Source organism: Malaclemys terrapin, chromosome 2 (assembly GCF_027887155.1).
Source record: "Malaclemys terrapin pileata isolate rMalTer1 chromosome 2, rMalTer1.hap1, whole genome shotgun sequence".
NCBI lineage: Eukaryota > Metazoa > Chordata > Testudines > Emydidae > Malaclemys > Malaclemys terrapin.
The window spans coordinates 240,951,138-240,973,008 of NC_071506.1; the positions used below are offsets into that span (position 1 = coordinate 240,951,138).

A 21,871-nucleotide genomic window follows, 5' to 3' on the forward strand; every position below is an offset into this window, starting at 1 on the left:
TGGCTCAGTCTGCAGCCAGCCAGCTGGCAGTGAGCTTGTAGCACCTTTACTGCCCTTATCAGTAGCCCAAGTGGCCATTTCCTGACAGCGGTGAACTGACCTGGTCTTTCCAGAAATCAAGTTACATTTTTTCCAGATGCTGAACATCAGCCCTTATTGGCGGTGAGGGGACTGTGAATAACCTGTGATCTTTTTGTTTTTGTTATGGCCACAAGGATGGTATGTCCAAACTGTAATGCTTCATACTATGAATTCTGTTACTGTAGCTTTCACTCTGGGATCAGTCATCTCACAGTCTCCATTTCCACATTCTACATGTTTTCCATATAATATAGAGAAAACAACTTCCAAGTTGAGAACAGAGATGCTTTTTTGAAGTGTTTTCTTTATTCCAAAACCATAGATTAACAACTTCCTGGACATTCTTTATCCCTTCAAAGAAATTGCCCTCAAAGTTGCGTCTGATTTCGGCAAAGCTTGTTTCTGATTTCACTGTTGGAAGATTTGAAGTAAAAAAACAATACACAGACTAGATACCACATATATGTTCAATATCTTACTATAAGAGTGCCATGAGAATTAATCCTTAACACAGCCTCATTACAGTATTAGCATAGTTTATCTATTGTTACACCATGCATACTGTGCTACTCAGATAATGAATGTTACCAGTTCATGCTAACACAAGAGCAGAGGAATTTAAAAAGCACTTTGGCAAAGTATCTTAAAGCTAATGGAGAGAGCTTCCGATGCTCTCTTCTGAAACATCTTGGGGGAGGGAAAAAATTGACAGTGCTGAAAACAGGAACGTGAAGCCAATTTAGAAATCGTTTTTTTTTCCCCGGTAGGCTAAGAAATGCATCTTTGAAAAATGCTTGGTTGTATAAATGGAAAGCTATCTAAACTTTAAAGCAGGATTAAGCTTCCACTCAAAATAATGCACAGTCAGCTACAGTCAGCTACAACCAAGTTTTTCAAAATCACGGGAAACTTTTGTTTCTTTAAATTACAGTAACTGAGCATTCATTTTTATTCATATGGCTTGTATTTTCTTAAGTAGTATCTATTGTGTTTATGCCATAGAGGGGAACACATAATAAAGTGTTTTACCACTGTAGCTGTATCTCACCTAAGGGCCAAATCCAGCAGCACAAAAGGAGCTTTAAAGCTGGCTTTACTGTCCTGTTGAGGTTGGCTGGAGAAAAGGGGATGAGGCAAAGCATAAAAGTAACTCACCAGTTCCCAGCTGCCGGGCCATAGGCAGTTGGGCAAAAATGGCCACAATTTAGAGCAACCCTGGAAGGCAGATCAACTCCCAGTCTGCTCCAGGATCAAGGCGCAGCAAAGGGGGGGAGGGAGGGGGAGAATGCTAGCCACTACATTGCAATTTCCCCCTAAAATTCTTTGCTACCTTTATTTTATTACTGTTTAAGGAATATTTTAAGTGATCTAAAATGAAGGCACTTGACATTACATGTGGCTGTGTAATGCTATTAATAAGATCTAATATACCTTTTCGAACACAGTACAGAAATCTTTTAAGAAAAATTCTTTTCTACTTAAGTGGCTCTGCATTGCAGAACCTAAGTGTGAGAAATTGCTCTTCTTTAATTTATGCATCCTCATCACATGTTCCTGACCTGACACTGTTTCATTTTGCTGTAGCACTAATGAAATATCCCTCTTGACTCCAAGTGTGTTACTTAGATTAATTTTAAACAGCGAGGGTCAAGTTAGGACCAGTGTTCTCCCTTTTTTTATTTGTTCTCTATCCTCTTGCTCACCCCGTTCTCTCTCCTCCTTCTTTCCCATCCACTGATGCTTCCATCCACCCATGTAGGCATATGCGGCCTCCCATTCCCAGGCTCACTTCTCCAACCACACATTCCAGTTAAGAGCTCCTGGGCATAGACGCCGACTTCATGGGTGCTCCAGGGCTGGAGCACTGATGGAAAAAAATTAGCGGGTGCTTAGCACCCACCAGCAGCCAGCTTCCTCCCTCCCCCTCATCACCTTCCGCCCACCGGCAGCCCCGCCGATCAACTCCTCCCCTTCCCTCCCAGTGCCTCCCGCCTGCCACGATCAGCTGTTCCATGGCATGCAGGAGACATCTCGGGGGAGGGGGCAGGAAGAAGCAAAGTGGGGTCAGGAAGAGGTGGGGTGGGAGTAGGGTCTTGGGAGAAGGGGGTGGAGTGGGTTGAGCGGAGCAGCAGTTGAGCACCTCGGGGGAAGGAGGAAGCCAACACCTGTGCTCCTGGGGCACTCCATTCCTGCTGAAAAAAGAACATGTGACACCTGGCCTGTACTGCTCCCCTCGCATCCCTCTTCCAAAAGAAGAGCAGTAGCATCTAGGTCACTCAACTTCCCCCCTGTCTGTCTCAGGATTCCATACCAATGAGCTGCTCTGCTCCTAAGCGTGCCCCCTTACCTTGGACTAGGATCTGCCCATTTAATGTCCCTTTTCTAGCACTCCCTGACAGGAAGCAACTGTAATGCTTAAAGGCAAAAATATGTGAACTGGAATGGCTGGTAATGACAGCAGACCATGACAACATAGGCACGAGTAAAACGTGGTGGAAAGGCAAAAATCAATGGGATACTGTAATACCTGACTATAAACTATACAGAACAGTCATTTGAGGTTGTGGAGGTAGGAGTGTAGCATAATCCGTTCATCTCATGACTCTGAGCCTTAAATTAGCAATAATGCACAAACATGGAAATATTCTAACCTATTTTCTTTTTGTCCTTCTTAGGGCTTACTTGTTGCAACTATATTTTGCTTCTTCAATGGAGAGGTAAGCATGTGAAGTTCATCAACTGTATTGAACCAAATTCAGCCTCTTAAAGTAGTTGAACTGTTGTTCACAATTAACATAACTGGAGCACCTTAAATCTGTATTTTAAATGCACATATGATGCAGTACATTTACATTTTCACTGCACTGTAGAAATGCTCATTTTTCCTTGCAACATCACTGGAAGGTGCTTGAGTTAGGACTATGATTTTTACAGAGCAGATGGTGGAAAATGAGGTCCAGAGGATGAGGTTCTCACTCTTTACCCTCTCAATTTAATCTAAGTCAGAGGAAAGAAAAAAACAGGTTGAATTCTATATCAGCCTCCTTCACTTACCCAAATTCTGCCTCCAATCCAGAATAGCTGGATGATTGGCTAAAATAATCAGCAGTGAAATAGTCAATGGTGCTAATATGTGAATTATGCACCATTATCGACACCCTGTTGAGATGAATGGAAGTCATGCAAACCTCCCAGAGCTTTTATTTCTATCTATATCCATAAACCTAGAAACTATTTTTAATCATAGCTTTTATCCTGCAAAAAGTAATTGAGTTCCCAGAGAAATGCTGTCACGAAGGACCACGGTATACTGTCTCAGTCCAACCCCTGACCTTAAAAGTTAACTTGCTTGTCTAATTAAACTGAGCGATACAAACTCTTTGCATCGTATATTCAGAGAAGCAGTTCTGTGTCATTACGAAGTGCCATTTCATTCACTCATTTGAGGATCAGCATTGGCCTCTGTTAAGGTTTATGATTTGTAAGTAGTAATTGATAAATAAAAACCCTGGAGTGAAAGTTCTCTCCCACTCTCTTATAGCTGGATCAATATGTTATGTGCTTACTACTGCTTTTAGGTCTACTCCGCTATAATAATGGTATTATAAATAAAAATAGCTTGGTAAGACACATCAAGAGCTGCTTTAATATCTACAACAAGCCACTTTCTGAAAGGCAGTTTAGCAGAAAAATACTTTTGAAACCTATCAGGAGCATTACCATGGAACTCTGCTGACATTAAAACAAGGTATCTCTTGTAAAAATTGGATGCACTTGAAGAGGTCAGTTTTCAGCATTGTACGCAACTTCCTTCAACAAAAATCAAGACTCAGTATGTTACCCCATAAAGCTACACACATCTGTACATACATTAATGACTAATACCCTGTTTCCCCGAAAATAAGACATCCTCCGAAAATAAGGCCTACTTACAGTTTTGCCTCTCGTTGTAATATAAGGCATCCCCCCGATAATAAGACCTCCCCGATAATAAGGCATCCACCGATAATAAGGCATTTTTCATTTCTGAAAAATAAGACATCCCCTGAAAATAAGACCTAGCGCATCTTTGGGAGCAAAAATTAATATAAGACACTGTCTTATTTTCAGGGAAACAGGGTATGGCAGGTGTAATAACATGGATCATAATTAACTGGATAATCAATGGGAATAATTACACAATATTGGCCTTGGTTTTAACCAGGCCTCCAACTGCAGGTGCAAATAACTGTGGGAATAAATTTGTGTTTGAATTTAGAGCTATCTGAACCATAGAAATGTAGGGCTCAACGGGACCTCAAGAGGTCAGTTAGTCCAGATCATTTAGACACTGAGGCAGGATTAAGTATACTAGATTACCCCTAATATAAATCCTGGATAGAGTCCCAAAATCAAAGACATAGAATCTAAACGGATTAAGGGCTAGATCCACCAAAGGACTTTGGTGCCTAACTCCAACATTTAGGCACCACTGAGATCCGCAAACTCCCTGCTGAGCCACTGCCTAAACTAGCAGGCACCCAAAGTCATTAGGGATGCAATCCACAAAGGTACTTTGGTACCTAAGCCCTGTTTTTAGGTACCACTGTGATCCACAAAACTCCCGCTTGCCTGCTGCCTAACCCTGCGGGCATCTAAATTCACTTGGTGCATAAGATTTGCAGTAAAGATTCCCTAAGCACCTATGTTTCTGAGCATGCACACTGCTCCCTCACTCTAGAGTGATTCACAAACCAGGGAAGATAGGCATTCGTCCAACTAACTCGCATGTGGAAACTCAATCCAGTAGGCATGCTCAGAGCCTGCCTACCTGATCGGGTCCCTTAGGCAAGTTCACACAAAACAGCTGGGAGTGGGGCAAGGAGGAGGACTTCTCTTATAATCTGTAGGCTAGCAGCTAGGACAGTAACCCACAATACGGGAGTCCCCCTTCCTCCTGCAGGGGAGAAGGGATTTGATCAGGGATTGGCTATATATCAAGTAAGTGCCCTAATCACTGGGCTATATAGTCATTCTACCTCTTCACTGGCCCAATTAACATTTAATTATACAATTATTTAAATAAAGTGAAACAACTTCAATAGGAGAGATGGACGGAGACCCACACCAGAACATTGCGTAGACCTGTGGTTAGGGTACTCAATTCAAATCCTTTCTCCCACTCAGGTGAAGCGGGGAGTCCCACTTCCTAGGGAGTACCCTATCTGCTGGGTTAACGATTACAAAGGAGGTCCTACACACACACACAAACACACAGCTGTTTTGTTTTGGGCTTCACATGCAACATAGGCACCTAACACCATGAGAGGGGTCGGGCTTAGCACACACCCCTCAGGTCAGCATCTCCAAAGGCTAGCTTAGGTGGCTCCCCACCACGCGTGCTGGCTTTGTAGACCGCAATCTAAGTTGCCTGTCTCTCCCCATTGACTGTAGAGGGAGCCCAGACACCTATCTGAGACTTTGTGGATCACATCACTGGTGATTTTCTAGGTGCTTAAAAGTTAGGTGCTGCAATGTACTGCAACACCTAAATCCCTTTGTGGCTCTCACCCAAGGTGCCTAAATTTCTGCCAGTGAGCATGTAGGCAGCTGCCTCAGGCGAGGTGCAGGGGTGCCTATCTCACACCGAAGACCCAGCAGGATGCTGAAAGTAGATGTTCCCCTGCCTATATAGCTTGCTAGGCAGGTCCAGTACGTGTACTCAGCGCACACCAAACACCCCCAAACAAACAGAGGTGGTGGTGCCCAACCCCACCCTTGCCTTTTAACCCACTGATTAGAGCTGGGCTGGATGTGGAAGACCCAGGTTCAATTTTCCCCTCGGCCTAATGTGAAGAAGGAATTTGAACTAGGTTTCCCCTTCCCCATTCCCCCAGGAAAATGACCTTACCCTCAGACTATGGAGGTACTCTGGAGCAGAGTTCTCTCAATCTCTCCTGTTGAAGCTGTTCCATTGTGTACGACTAATTAGTCACTGGAGCAGGGTGACTGTAATCTGGGTCTGCTCCCTCCCAGGTGAATGCCCTGACCAGTGGGCTATTCTCTCTCTGGGCCAATGCATATTTAATGATTTATACGCAGTGGAACTCTGGTAATCAGCTTATTCCTGGTTTCCAAGTATAACAATGAAGTTGTGTCCTGGGTGTCCTTGTAAAAAATTACAACGTGGTCATAGATAATACATTGCAAAGTGTCACTCGTAAATTAGATAAAACATTAGCTGACAGTATGAATTATTATATGGTTTACTAATTTACACATAATGTGGTGTTAAGCAGAAAATCAAAGGCCAGGTTTCAGGAACGTTACTAAGTATGAAAAATACATCTCAATTTTCTTATTTTCATAGAATATGTATATAAAATTAGGAATTAGAATTAATACATTCATATTAAGGAATTATATCATATTCATTTCACTACTTAAAATTTTTAATACTTACTCAGGTCACTCAGTTTCTCCTGCCCATTTATAATTTAGTGTTTGCAATAGGTGGTTAGTAATGTAGACTCTATTACCTTCTATAAGAGTTCCATTGCAATTCAGGTCCAGTAAAATTATCTATTATTTAAAATAAAGTATCTTGAAAAAAGCCAAACATCCAGAATACTTACATTCTTTGGAAATGTTAAAGTTTCCCATTGGCTTCCCTGTCGCTAATTTAAGGCAAGTCAATTACTGTACCAATATTTTCATCAGATCCAGATTCTGGACACCACAAAGTTCAGTGGATGTTTGGATCTGGCATTCTGTGTTGACCTATTCAGCCCAGTATTTTGATAGTGGCTATTTGTAAAATATGGATCCCCCTCTGGGTTCAGATTTCAATCACTGGAGAAGAGTGATGCTTCATGCATTCTTCCAGCAGACAGCTAAACTGCCTGTGGTAGGAGACATCCATAACTATTAGTGAGTTCCCCAAAGGACGGAGATCTCTGTCCTCTTTGATGACTCCACACCTGACATCTCCAGGACCAGCTTCATAATACAGCTGTTATTTGAGAGTTGCTTCCTCAGTGTTCAGCCACTCTAAGAATCTTCATCATCTGACTGATTGTCACTCAGCCAGAAGATCCAAATGACTGAGAGGATATCAGGGACACAGTGAACAGTCCACATACTCATTGGATCCCTAGTCACTATACTCTTATTGACGTATATGGGGGTCAGCAGAGGAGTAGTCACATACTGTCTCCTAGTGACTGAGTATCCTCCTCTGAACTGCCAAGTTGGAATGAAATAGGAGGCAGCTCCATGGCTCTAGCTCATCTACCAAACCTGGACATCACAGAGGCATGTTTGGACTAAATAAAGCCTAAAATTAGATAAGAAATAGGGCCTGAGGTTGAGAAGTGGCTTCCAATTTTGCATCTACAGTGTTGCTCCCCTAAATAATTGCATGTGCATTCTATCACTCTGGTGTCTAACTACATGATTGCATCTGTAGATATGACGATGGTCTAATGCAGGGGTGGCCAACCTGTGGCTCCGGAGTCACATGCGGCTCTTCAGAGGTTAATACGTGGCTCCTTGCATAGGCGCTAACTCCAAGGCTGGAGCTACAGATGCTAACTTTCCAATGTGCTGTCGGGTGCTCACTGCTCTGCCCCAGGTCCTGCCACCACTCCACACCTTCCCCCCAAGGCCCCTACCTCTTCCCCCAAGCCTGCCATGCCCTCACTCCTCCCTCATCCCCAACAGAGCCTCCTGTGCACTGCAAAACAGCTGATTGCGGCAGGCAGGTGGCATGGGGAGAGAGGGGCAGGTGCTGATTGGTGGGGATGCCGGTGGGTAGGAGGCACTGGGGGCTGGAGCGGGGTAGCGGATGGGGGGCTGCTGACATATTACTGTGGCTCTTCGGCAATGTTCATTGGTAAATTCTGGCTCCTTCTCAGGCTCAGGTTGGCCACCCCTGGTCTAATGAATCCATGATGAAATGGATCATATATATCAACAATGAGAGTTGTGCTTAGAAATCTTCTCATTTGCACTTACCTTTGCAAACAGCCAATCAGTGAAACTTAAAAAAGTTACAGATTAATATTAAGCAATGTCACACAATGTGTGCAAACAGCAGTTGTAAAATTCATGAACCCATTTATAGATCAAGTCGTCAGTAATTTGAAAATAATTATGAGCATATTTTATAGCACATATACCCAAGGCTATCTGCTAGCACATGCAAATCAGGAAGTTGTTGGTAGATATCCAAGTAGCATAAAATGTGCTCACCATTGTCTAGTCCAAGTAACTGGGCTAATATGTGGGTGGAGTGTAGCAGAAAAGAGGAGGCTGGAAAGGTGAAATCCATCCTCAGGGGGTCAAGACTCCAATGCCGCCCCCATAGAGCGCCTTTCTCCCCGACGTGGATTTCACCCATAATTGGTAGTTTTTGAGTTATAAAAATAACCACCACCCATAAAAGAATGTCAGAATAGGGGCACCTATATTAAGAAAGGGACGATTTTACACTCATCCAGTCTAACTTCACAACCATTAGGACCAGCCTTCAGTGATCTAATAGACTGAGCTCAAGGCTAGGAGCCAGGAACTACAGAGCTCTCAGCCCAGCTCTGCTAAGAAATCCCTGTGCAGCATTTGGCAAGTCACCTAATTTCTCTACTTCAGTTTCCATCTGTGAAATCGGGATAATAGCAATTAGTTCCCTGCCTCACTCTGAGGATTCGTTAGCTCTGTACATGGCTGTCGAAGCACTAAGTAAACTTATTATAGCAGCAGTGGATGAAGATGATTTTCTACAAACTAGACAAAAGACAAACTCAGTGGGTAGGGTGACAGGTTTAACACTTGGAAGTGAGAGGCTGTCTCCATAGAGGCCAGTGCTGCAGTCCTTCCTCTGCCAAAACTCTAATTGTTTTCAATGGGAGTTTTGCCTGAGAACGGACAGCAGCACTCAGGTCCTCTACAGGACCAGCGGAGGAAGCACGTGCCTGTGGTGACAAATGCTAAGGAGTGGCATTCTGTCCATTCTTGGGGCAGCACAGTCTGAGCGTCTTTTTTTTTTTGCTTCAGCAGTTCAGGCGGCAGTCCGAGCGGCTTTTTTTCTTTCTTTTTTTTTTTTCTTCTTTTTTTCCCTTGAGGTGGCAAAAATGGTAGAGCTGGCCCTGGCAGCAGTGGGCCCACAGTGTTCTATAGAGATTCAGTTAAGCGACCTTATTAATCTTCAGACATTTTCTCTTTCTAGAAAGGTGGTGTCTACACCTCACCTCCTTTTTGTCCTCGATCACTTTCTTCCAAATTCCAGTTATTCTTTCAGGTGCAAAAAGGAAGAGAGAAAGGTTGAATGCCATAATCTTGGTAAAGAGATACTGCCAGGGCCGGCTCTAGGCATCAGCAAAACAAGCTGGTGCTTGGGGCGGCACATTTTTGGCACATGCCGCCCCTAAAAATGTGCCCCGGCCGCCCTAACTCACCTCCGCTGCTGCCGCTTGCGTGCCACTGCTCGCCCTCCCTCCCAGACTCTCAAACCCGGGAGGGAGGGGGAGATCCCGAGCGGCCGCGGCGCACGCGCTGCTTCTCCCTCTCCCTCCCTCCCTCCTAGGCTTGAGAGCCTGGGGGGAGGAGCCAGGGCTGGGGATTTGGGGAAGGGGTGGAGTTGAGGCGGGGCCAGGGGTGGGGTAAGAAAAAAATGTGTGTTGGGGGGGGGGGGGGCGGCCAAAATTGTTTTTGCTTGAGGCGGCTAAAATTCTAGAGCCGGCCCTGGATACTGCCCCTGGTTAGCATCAATGGCAGCACTAGACACCTCAAAAAAGGGGTTTGAAAGGGACAGCCTGAGATTCCCCCCACACTGGTCCTTGGAGTTGGCCTGGCATTGAAAGGACAATCTGCTACCCTCTCCCAGAGGTAGGCACTCCAGTATGTGTTCCCTCCTGGGTTTCTGGAGAATTCTGGCTGAGTCAACCAGAATTCCTCCTGGGGCTCATGCTGCAGCTTGGATCGAATGCACAGCATAGATTAAAGCTATAGTCAGGTCCTCAGGCTTGGTGAGAGACCATTTCCAAACCTGTATATCCAACTACTGCCCGGTCACTAGAACGCAGAGTGATATTTCATGGAAAAACATACTATGACAGAGGTAGGGTCTTAGCATTAATGTGACAGAAGTTCTGTTCCTCAATGATTTACTTTTTACTACTGGGTCATTCACTTCAAGGCAGAAGCAGATGATGTTTGTCCAAAACCACTGCTCCCAAGACTTATTAGCCTTTCACATCAGTATTTGCAGCAAACCACACACTCACTTCCTCACTGCAAATTATTGTCCTCCATTCGATACAAGCCCAGCCTACAGCACTGTCTGCCAAGACACTGAATAAGAAGCCATTGAACATTACTGATGTCTTAACTAATAGGAAAAGAAGAAAGTGAATGTGTAAATTATGGGAATGATTTTTCTCAGTTCCCTAAACTGAGAGCTGGCCCCACCCATGACTGCAGAATGTTATTCTTGTGAAGGGACAATGTCCAGCAGCACTGTGGTACCCCTCTCCAACAACAACACTATACAGACGGTATGAGCTTTCTGCGTTAGCCTGCTCAGTAGACCATACTTCCAGTTCTGAGGTTACTTCTAGACTGGAAGGTTGGCCAAGAAAATGGAAAATCTGTTTGAAAATATAGCCATATATCTTTCTTGCCAAAGAGGTGTGAATGGCTGGCAGAGAACAGAAAACATTTTAAAGAGCTGAAGAATAAAGTGAACCCAAACTTCCTCCTTAGTTTAGACTTTGGTTTATTTCATGCATCATTGTGGTGTAACACCCAGTTGATAATCTCTTTGATTATTAACATAATATAATGCACATGATTTTTAAAAGCACAGTCATGTAGCTAACACATTTCAAATCTGCATATGAATAGTTTTAATCAGCAGAAGATATGATCATTTGAGATCAGTTTACTATTCCTTGGCATTAGTACAGAAATACAGTTTAACTCAATTTGTAAGGACAGCAGAATCTCATAAACCAAAGGTTCAGTGAAGAATTAAAAACACATATACTTTAACTTCATGCGTTCGGTACTACATGGAGCTTATTCGTTTTAATTCATGGCACTTTTAATCCTGGGTTGAATTGGGAGAGGAATGCCTGCACTCTTCCAAACTCCCCACAACCAAAGCTTTACTCCTGATGAGATCAAAATGAGCTGCTACTCACAGTAGATTGTGCAGCGCTCCATACTATGATCAGGCCTCTTTTCTTTAAGCCACATTCTTCCCTAACTTGCATTTGTCCTGGTGCAACCTCAAACAACAGCACGAGCAAAAGCAGCTTGAGAGTACATGGCGGGGGGGCTCACCCACCCTCTGCAGCAAAATTCCCTCTCACCCTGACCCACAGGGTTCTTTTCACTGGTCCTGGGATCCTCATGGAGAGTGGAGGGGGAAGACCAGGGGACACATCCTCCTCCTTCTTCCAGCCACATGGAGCTTACTCAGAAAGGGTAAACTCCAAATCATCTTTTCTGCAGAGCACCAACCCACACTCCAGTAGCCTCCAGGGCAGCAATGGCCAGGGGGAGTCCCTGCTCACAGTGCAGCCCCAATGGAGTTGTGTTCCAAGGTAGGTAAGGGGGGGAAAGGGGCTGCTGGTGACTAGAGCCAGTGTAGGGAAACAAGGTTTCTGCACAGGTTGTCCTGGCCTCCCTCTGATCCAACAGGTTTCAAGGACTCTCCTCCAGGCCTTTCCCCCTGGGTGGGTGGGAAACCCTATCTCCTCCTGCTCCACAGAATGATGTGGGGAAATTCTCTGAATGAATCCTTGCAAAGATTGCTTCCCCTGGTCCCTTCCTGTGGGTTTCACTGATGTGAGCCACTGCATTTACACCTGATATGAACCACTGTAAGGGTAAAAGCTGCTCATTAAGTAACTGAAATCCATACAGGAGTTACCTACATTTCTGTACTAAAGCTTTGCCACTGTATTAGCAATGCCTTGTCACATTAGATCATACCGGAGCTCCTTTTCACTAATCGAATTTCTGCAATGGCATGATATGAAAATCTCATTAATCCAGTTCGTTCCTCTCAGTATTACCATAATAAACTTTGGTCATGCCCCTTACAAGTCAGGATGCACAGTGGTTTCCAGTATAACCTTAGGCTTTTTCTGTGCTTGGCCTATAGCACAAATACATTCAGCCATTCTTGAGTTATGGGAGAGTAAATAAAAACAACACTTCTCCAGCTGAAAACAATTCTAACCACATTGTCTTCAACTGGACTACAGCAGAGATGAGATGGCTATCGTTTTTGTTACATGTTAAGGGCCCTGCAAATGCTTGCTTACTCACACGAGTAGTCCTGTTGAAGTCAGTGCAACTACTTGCATGAGGAAGGATTTTTAGGACAACTCGGGTTGGCCCTTGGCTTAAAAATACAAAGTTGCAAGCAACTGAAATATCCCTTCCTAGCATAGTGACGTAACCCACTGTACGATCTGTAAGCATCTCAGAGTTTTAGCAATGCCTAATGAAGCCTCGCCTTTATATGACATCACAGTAGCTTCCCTCCATCCCACTAGAGAGGCACAGAGGCTGCTGTTGCTGCTATTTGTGTGTGGGTGACATTTTACTGTCTATGAACTAATAAAATGCATTAGAATTCAGGCATTACCAGGGATATGAACAATACTTAAATGTTGCTACCTAAGTCAAAGATACAGCCCATCTTAGGGCTAGTCTGTGTTTAGACACAGCCGTGAGCAAAGGGTGGTATGTAATCTGTACCACCCCAGAGCACTGTGACACAGGGGCACATCCGTATGTCTCAGTTCCTCACCTTCTTGCTCCCAGCATAGTTATTTACATCACGTTGTTGCCGTAAATTACTACCCACCCCAACACTCTGGCTTTGTCTGTTCCCCTCTTATTTTCCACACACCTGCTTTGGGGAGGGAGCAAGCAGACGAGTACCCCATTCGTTCCTTCGTGCCTGGACCCAAGGCCTGGGAATGGCCAGTAAGGATGTTAAGGAGGTTTGATATTTCTCTGTATGGTTATATGGGCCGAGTCACAATTGGGCCCCCAGCTCTGAAATACATTTTACTTCAGCTGTCTGAGGAAATTGCTTTCTCCTCCTCCCCGTGATGGTGTATGTACGAAGGATGAAAACCACCGCCGAGCAGCGGGCCTGTGCATCACTTCAGTTTTACTATTCCTAGCTAGTTTAGCCGGAGCAAAATGTCCTGAGTATACACCACTTGCTACACTGCTGAAGTTTTACTTAAGCGCTCTGTGCTGGCTCTCTGCACTGAGGACATTTCACCCCCAATAAAACTATTCCTGAATATTTTTCAACCAGTTCTAACCTCAAAGCAAGGTGGAGACAAGATTAAAATAAACATTCGGTGAAAAGCCATGGCACTGGGTTGATATTGCAAAGTAGAATTTTCAGCATAATAAAAACAGGGAAGGGAGCCAGCTTGTGCTTTGTGATGCCAGTTCAAATCCCAGCCAACTCCATTGACTAATTATACTGATAAAACTAATGCTTGGCTTCCCTTGCAGGTACAGGGCGCTCTAAAAAGGCAATGGATGCAGTATAAGACCCAATGGGGGCAAAGACGACGCGAGCACTGCTCTACGCGATCTACCTCCTACACAGCAACATCTATCAGCGAGGTCCCCGTTTATCTGAATCACCATGATTCCACCAACGAACAGTTAAATGGAAAATACATAGATGACTCTGAACTCATTGCATTAAAATCTGGAGAGACGTCTGCCTAGCTCGGAGGAAAACAAGACAAACAGGTCATTTTGCATTCAGTTCATGGCAGGGTGGGGCGAAGGGAAGGAGTGCAGACTTGAGAGCCACTATGAGAGAGTGCTAAACAGGACACATCATATGCAAACTATAGAAGCATCAGCTTCGGCCAGTGATGGCCCAGCGAGAGTCTGCCTGAGAGAGGTGGATCTAGTATTTGATACTACTACAGCATGCTGCTTTTAGAAACAGGACTGAGGATGGAACTATTCAATGAGACATTTGGATTTTCCACAGTTCCTGCTATTGGCCATATGGCACACAGATTCAATAGTCATAACAATTCAAGGTATCCCATAGCAGATATAGAAGAACGGATTAGTTCATAGAAAGGAGTGTTCAGTTTCCAGACTGGACTAACTACACGAAGGATTGGAATTGTTCAGTATTTGTTGCTTTAAATACCTGTCTTTCACCCTAGACTTTAAACGATCATCTTTCATTAGGTGTAACAGGCTTGGAATCTGTTGTTGTTTTCATTGTAATCAGCTCTGCTGCTTTCCTGGAAATGTTTGCACTTGGGTGGGAGGGGAGAAACCCGTCATTCCAAGGCATTCAAATTCTTAGCTCAAAAGGATCTCAGACAGAATTACTCTCCTGACACCAGGTGCATAACAGAAATGAAGGTAAACTATTTATTGTATTAAAAACATTCAGCACTAGTAGGCATAAGCATCAGTAGAGAAACAAAACACTTCTTTGGGAGCCTCATGAAAGTCCTGGAGAGATCTCAAAAATATTTTTTGTTCAAGCTGGGCTAGTTATTCGATCATATTCATTAATAGGAAAACTGTAGCCATAATACTCCGCCCAGCAATCTGATAAGTAAGGAACAATTTTGCACTATGAATAAACTGTGAAATGTATTTGGAAATTAAGATTTTTGTTAATTGCTGTTGACACTCTGAGCCTCCAGCTGGTGACCATTTGCCTGTCTAATGAAGTTGTGTGCTGGCAGTAAAGGAGGCCAGTGGAAGAGATGAGGAACTAGTTTATCCGGTGTCACAGCCGAAGAAATATTCATTATTAGAAAGTCAATATTTTATGTAATTATTAAACACTAACGGTCTTTTTATGATTGTTAAATGAGCCTTCCAGCCAAGGAGTAACTTATTTATAACTATAAGGCTCCTCTATTGCCAGTGTCAAATGACAGTTACACACCAGTGGGCTGAGTAAAATAGCTACAATTTCTTTCCAAAGGTGAATGTAAACGTCCTTGCAAATGGATAGGACCAGTGCCTGGGCAGCTCTGCGTAGAGCTTGTCAAACATTATAGCAAACTCTCTTATGCCAAACTTTTATTTTCTTTTACTTTTTGCAAAAAAAAAAAAAAATGCAGATTCAGTGACACCAAAACATTCCATGAATTTGTGTCAGTTTCTTTGAATTGTTTCAGTTTAAAAAAACCTAAAATATTTTAAAAATCATGTTTCATTTTGACATTTTCTAAATTAAATATTTAAATTATTTTATTCAAAAAGATTGAGTAGAAATTTCCTTTTAATTTTATTTAATTTTTTTTTTTTAATGTTCAATTGAAATAAAAACAATAAAATGTTTCAGGTCAAACAAAATATTTTGTTTGACCTGAATCTTACATTTTTCTCTTTTTAACTTTTGATTCAGTGAAAAAAAAAATGTAAATCTGTTTTTCCCCCCAGAATTGCAAGTGAACTGAAAAATCTATTGTTCACCCAGTTCTAGTTCTAGATGTTTGCAAGTCCAAGGACTTTTTGCCTATAGAATTTATCTTGTATATAAAGTTCCCAAGTATCTCTGAAAAAATGTCCAGTGAAATGTATCACTATTTCTCCTCTGGTTTTCATGTAGTTGGGTAATTTTAAAGCCAACAACTAGTATTTGTACAATGAGGTCTTGACTTTTTTATTAGGTTAATCAGTGATTTGACACCTTTAAAAATAGGCCAGAAAGAGGCCATCCATTCTGTTTGCCTCCACTTCTACCTATTGTGTGATCCATGTATATTTGACAGCACAATTCTACCAGCCTCAGGCACAAGGAATGAAGAACAGAAGGGAGACAGTCACATCAGTCACATACCTCTGATGCCACAGACCTACCTACTCCTGTCTTTGGTGTCACTTACTTCCCTTAGCTATCTCAATATCAGCATTCAGCCATGAGTTGTTTGAAGGTTGATTTAGCACTTGCGTCACAATCCCATCTCTGGGATTCAAGGAGGAGAAGGGATAGGGAAACAAGGGAGAACCAGGGAAGTAGGGAGTGGAAAGGAGAAGGAAGAAGAGGAGGAGGAAATGCTGTCTCTGATGTCACAATTCCACTAACCAGTGACTTTTGCAGAGGCACCAGCTAGTTACAAATATATTTTAAACTCCCTTTCTTCTTTATTTACTTGCGGAGATTCCATCCAAGGATTTGTTTTTCCCCTGCAAGAATCAAAGACTCGGTTAAGGCATAAACAAGTAATTGTGCTCTACTCTTAGCACTGCTTCGATTACCTAAAGTATAATTAGTTCTGAGAGTCCGAACCTCAGAGCTTGCCAGGTAGGTAAAGGAGGGAAAATATTTCAAATCCAGCACTTTGCTTTACAATGTCAATGCATTAGTAGCTCTTAAATCTACAAACAGAGGGCCTAATCCTGCGGGAGGAATTCTGAGGAGAAAGAACTGCAGGATCAAGTTTACATTCTGTTAGGGTGAAATTCATTCGTTAAGCTCATGCAAGGCCTGTGCAACACTTAAGCACTGAGCGTCTGATCCACAGCTATTGAAGTCAATGAAGAGATTCCGATTGACTTAAATGGGCTTTGGATGAGGCCCTAAAGTATATGAATGGGACTTAAATAGTGCAGACCTTGTGTGGGCCCACTGCACAGACATGAATTTCATGCTTGCTGATATGGGAGAGATTTTAAACATTCTGTGCAGGATTAAGCCCCAAAGCTTTTCTGTGACACCCTCAAAATTGACATGGAGGACTATTGGTTGTACCTAACTGTGCTAACCTCTACATTCCAACACACGTATTGGGACCACATCTTCCTACCCAACGATCTTTCAAGAATGAGTCCACTGACAGTGGAATTCAGAGTTTATTTAATCCAGCGATGTATTTGGGGAGAAAATATAGTCGCGTCCATTCACTCAGTGAAAAACCTTGGTTGGAAACCACTGAACATGTCTGCTTTGCTGACTGTACGAAAGAAGGTATTTTTTTCAGACAAGAGTGTTTTGTGTATTGCTATTTCTACTTTTGCTAGTAAGCTATGATGGGCAATGGAGGATTTAATAGTCAAAGAAAACAAGGCAGCTTTACTATGAATTTTATATTTCTGAACATTTTTGATGCATATTGTACTTTCCAGTAGGGCTCCAGCAGGTGTACTTAATTTCTAACTACAGGAAATAGATTATTGTAATAGAAATGTACATAATACGTAAGATCTGATAAATGCTTGTGTAACTTATATGTACAAATTGTTTTTCAGAGTCTGTTATATTCATGTAAAGTACAATATTGACATATTTTTCTAAGGGAACATCACGTTTTGGCTTCTTCATTCATTGATTCATTCTACTTCATGAACTCAGCTGGAGCAACAAACTTCAGGATCTTGGTTTTCTCTTCATGTGATGGAAATCTCACATTCTGGTGTGAACCAGAGTAGCTTGAGTGATATCAGTGGAATTACAACAATTTTCATCAGCTGAGAATCTGGCTTGCAGATCTATTTAATTCAATATTAGTTTCACATTGGGACTGCAGGTTAGAGCTAGTCAGAAAGTTTTCATCAAAACAAGGGGAACAGTCATGTTCTTCAAAATTAAAATGTTTTGAAAAATGTATGATTTGAAAAATGTATGATTTTGATGAAATTTCATCAAAACAACAAAGGCAAAAGGAGGCATTTTGATAAGGTTGAAACATCCCATTATGACCCTTGCAGAATGGAAGTTTTGATTTTTTTAATTTCCAAATGACTTTTTTCAATACTAAATTAATTGCAGGATTTTTTATATTAAAAGTTTAAAGGTCAAAATTAGAACCAAATGTTTTGCTCTTGCCACAACAAAATGTTTCAATTGACCTGAAACAAAAACATTTAGAATTTTGTAATGTGGGAAACTTAGTTTAGTTTTTTGTTCCATTTTGGAATGGAAAAAAATATTAAAATCATGGAATTTCCTGTGAAACAGAAAATCCAACTCTCCCACCCAGGTCTACTTCATACATGTATTCTCTCCAGAGGTGTCTTCATGCTCCATGTATGCCACAGACATTATAACCATGCCAGCATCACCTAGGCCTGCACAGAAAGCAGCAATGGGTTCAAGCCAGGGTCCTATGTACATAGATTCTCCAATGGCCCCAGCACACCGTACAAATGGTACAGAGTGGATGCAGTTGATAATTGACTCACTAGACTGGAATAATTGCAGCAGTGTTGGAGGGGCTGTTTTTTATGTTGGGGTTTGAGGGGGAGAATTTCACCTCCTTGGTAGCTCTTCCCTGCACCTGCATACCGTTTGACTACTAAGGCGTTACAAAGGTGAAGTGAATTTCACCTCTGTGCTTTATAGACAGCATTGAAGTCTCCATGACAATGATGGTGAGAACACTTCTATGACCAAGCAATAGCAATTTCTTGGCATGGACAAATCCAGCCTTTAGAAATGTTTATTATTCTAGCACATTTCACAAGAACAGCTTCTTTTTCTCCTCCAGGGCCATGCATAACATACATATTAGAGTGTCAAAAAGCTGGAAGGAAAATTTGAGTCAATGGGTTTAAAGAGTAGTTTCAGGGAAGACAAAACCTATACCAAGAACTTTAGTAGGACCCCTCTCCTCTGAAACCCCATCCCCTCATATAACAACTCATTTCACTTAATGTTGGCCCTGGCAGAAGTATTTGTACAGCTGGTTTGTTTGAATATCTAAATCAAGCAGAAAGGTTCTCCTTGTTCTTCTTTATTAGGTACAGAAACGAAACACAAAATAAAAAAATCATGGCATGGAATGCTGAGACTGTTTTTTCATTTGGTCCATTTAAATGCCTAAGAAATATATTTCAGTTAAAAAAAATGCAGCACAAGTGGGAGAAATGGCTTGCTCCACCTTATAACAGTCAGCAGCAGCGCTGCCTTAATTAAAGGTTTGCCAGCATTTCCAGTGGAAACTCCCCATTTTCATGTGTTTATAACTTGGCAATAAAACTTTGCTCTGGGATGGAACTTTGTTCTGGGATGCAAAAATCTCAGTGCATTCCTGTTCTTATTTTTTTTCCCTTACAAATATTAACGAAAAACAATGTTTGGCTCTTTTCAATTATATACATTCTAAAAACTAACAAAATAAAGATGTCCTAGTTTTGAGTGCTTTGCATTTTTGTAACTCAAATATGTCTTCATGATACAGGCAAGCATATAGGTTTGGCTATTGCTGACTCATATGGAAATTTGTATGCATATGCACAGAACAGTAATTGACTCCAACCCAATTAAAGTTTACCAAATTTAGGGCCAAAGTTTGGCTCTCTTTTCATGGGAAGGGGCATGGAAGGCTCTCATCTTTCTAATGGACTGTTCAGGGACAGCCTGAATCCCAGTACTTGTGCTCTTTGGGCCCAATCCTAACCACCACATTGAAATCAATGGCAGTTTTGCTCCTATCTACAATCACAGCAGCACTGGGACCTTTGAGTTCCAAGGTGCAGGAGGGGCACAATTATGGCCATAGCAATATATTTACAAAATGGGGTGAGGATGTGGAGGCAAGACCTCCGAAGAAGCTGACAGTCTGAGGCCAGCACTGAGGGGAGCTCACATTCCACCTCCAAAAAAAAAAAAAAAGACGCATACAGCCACATTCTTGTGTGTCTATACAGGCAAAATATAATTCCCTTACAGTCCTAAGTTCATATCCACTGCCAGAAACACTGTGCTGTTCTCTGACATCGCCAATTATTTGGCAGAGGTTGTAATTAAAAGTACCTTTAATATAAAAGTAAACATATAAGATGTACTCCAGATATTTCTGTGCAGCATGGTATTGTACAGATACTTCTAGATGGACCATTAATCTATATATAAGCACCTCTGGGTTGAATCTTCACCAGCACCTCTTTGAGGTCCAGGGAAAAACCTTAAAAGGGAAAAATACCTCTCACGGTTGAAAAATAAAGATTAGCATGTTTCCCTCAGCTTAGTACAGTGTAGCTGTGCATCAGAGTTTTAAACCACCTGTTAAATTGTGCATGAAGTCTCAGGGTGGAGGGAGGATCTCTGTTCTGCAGTAAGATGTTTGATTACCTTTGCATGTCATTTGTGGATGTAGATTAGGTGCTCAAGTTTGAGAATTTTGCCCAGAACATGAATGTTCTCTCTTATTATGAGTTGAAAGGGGTAAAAAGACACTGTCTCTAACAGGGCACAGATATATTATAATGTTGATAGATGGTTGCATTTGGTTATATTGTGTAACATCAGCCATGTGCGAGAGTGTAAGCTGAGTGTTACAAGACACCACTGGCCATGCTTTCCCCAAATACCTTTTGAGAGAAAAGGTAGGTGAGGTAATATCTTTTATTGAACCAGCTTTTGCTGGTGGAAGGCACAAGTTTTGAGCTACACAGAGCTCTTCTTCAGCTCTGGGGACGGAAGCAGCGTGTCTGAGCTAAATATAAGTTGTGACAGAAAAAGTGATAAAAGACAAAAACCCTTTTCACAAAGCTAGCACTCCATTTCTGATCTTTCAATACTTGTCCTCAAGGGAAACCAGTACAACACCTTCAAAAGGCTTGCCTGGGAACTTAAATTCATAACTCTGCTAGACACCAAAAGCCGTGGACTTAACAGGGACACTGGTTTTCCACGGCTTTATGGCCCATTGCAATTTGTAACACTGCTGCCAGCTACCCTTAGCTGCCCACTTCAGCCCTTTATGCATAACAATCTAACCTTCAATTGCCCACTTAATTTCAAGTGACCACCTCATGATGGCCCAACTTGTATTTATCTCAGGCTACTGCTGCACTAGAGAGCTTACAGCAGCACAGCTGCATTGATATACCTGTGCCACTGTAAGCTCTCTGTGTAGCTGTTCTAAGCCAACAGGAGAGAGGTCTCATGTCAGCTTAACTGCTCCAGCCCCCATGAGCGGTGGTAGCTATGTTGGCAGGAGAAGCTCTATCTAGTGCTATCCACACCGGTGCATAAATCAGCATCAGTTATCTTGCTCCGGGGGTGTGTGTGGCTAATTCACACCTCTGAGCAACATAATTTATGTTGACTTAAGCCAGGGGTCGGCAACCTTTCAGAAGTGGTGTGCCGAGTCTTCATTTATTCACTCTGATTTAAGGTTTCGCGTGCCAGTAATACATTTTAACGTTTTTAGAATGTCTCTTTTTATAAGTCTATAATATATAAACTATTGTTGTATGTAAAGTAAATAAGGTTTTTAAAATGTTTTAAAAGCTTCATTTAAAATTAAATTAAAATGCAGAGTCCCCCGGACTGGTGGCCAGGACCTGGGCACCATAAGTGCCACTGAAAATCAGCTCGTGTGCCAACTTTGGCATGCGTGCCATAGGTTGCCTACCCCTGACTTAAGCTGTAGTGTAGCCATAGCCTCAGATATTCTGCTTCCTTCTCCAGACTGGAAGAAGAGCTATGTGTAGCTCAAAACCTTGTACCTTCCACCAACAGAAGTTGGTCCAATAAAAGATATTACCTTTCCTACATTTGGCACCTTAGAGACTAACAAATTTGTTAGTCTCTAAGGTGCCACAAGTACTCCTGTTCTTTTTGCGGATACAGACTAACACGGCTGCTACTCTGAAACTTACCTCATTGTCTCTCTCATATTGCACTGCAAACACACACCTTTTGTGATCTGTTCTGCATTTTTCTCTTCCTTTTCTCTTTGCTCTTTCATCTGTGAATCAGCCAGAAATCATACACCTTTTCATGGAAATCATTTCTTCTGTACAGCCAGAATTTCCACATTTTATTGCC

The 21,871-nt window shown here is 42.3% G+C and overlaps 1 protein-coding gene across 2 annotated transcripts in view; it reads left to right on the forward strand.

The window, feature by feature from the left end:
• Positions 1–17,394, forward strand: part of CALCR (calcitonin receptor) — a 252,687-nt gene extending 235,293 nt beyond the window's left edge. For both annotated transcript variants that reach the window (XM_054021165.1, XM_054021166.1), the window contains 2 exons: positions 2,757–2,798; positions 13,612–17,394. In XM_054021165.1, the coding sequence (XP_053877140.1) occupies positions 2,757–2,798; positions 13,612–13,833 (264 nt within the window). In that variant the 3' untranslated portion in view covers positions 13,834–17,394. The remainder of the gene's footprint in view (positions 1–2,756; positions 2,799–13,611) is intronic.
• The last annotated feature ends 4,477 nt before the right edge of the window (positions 17,395–21,871 follow it).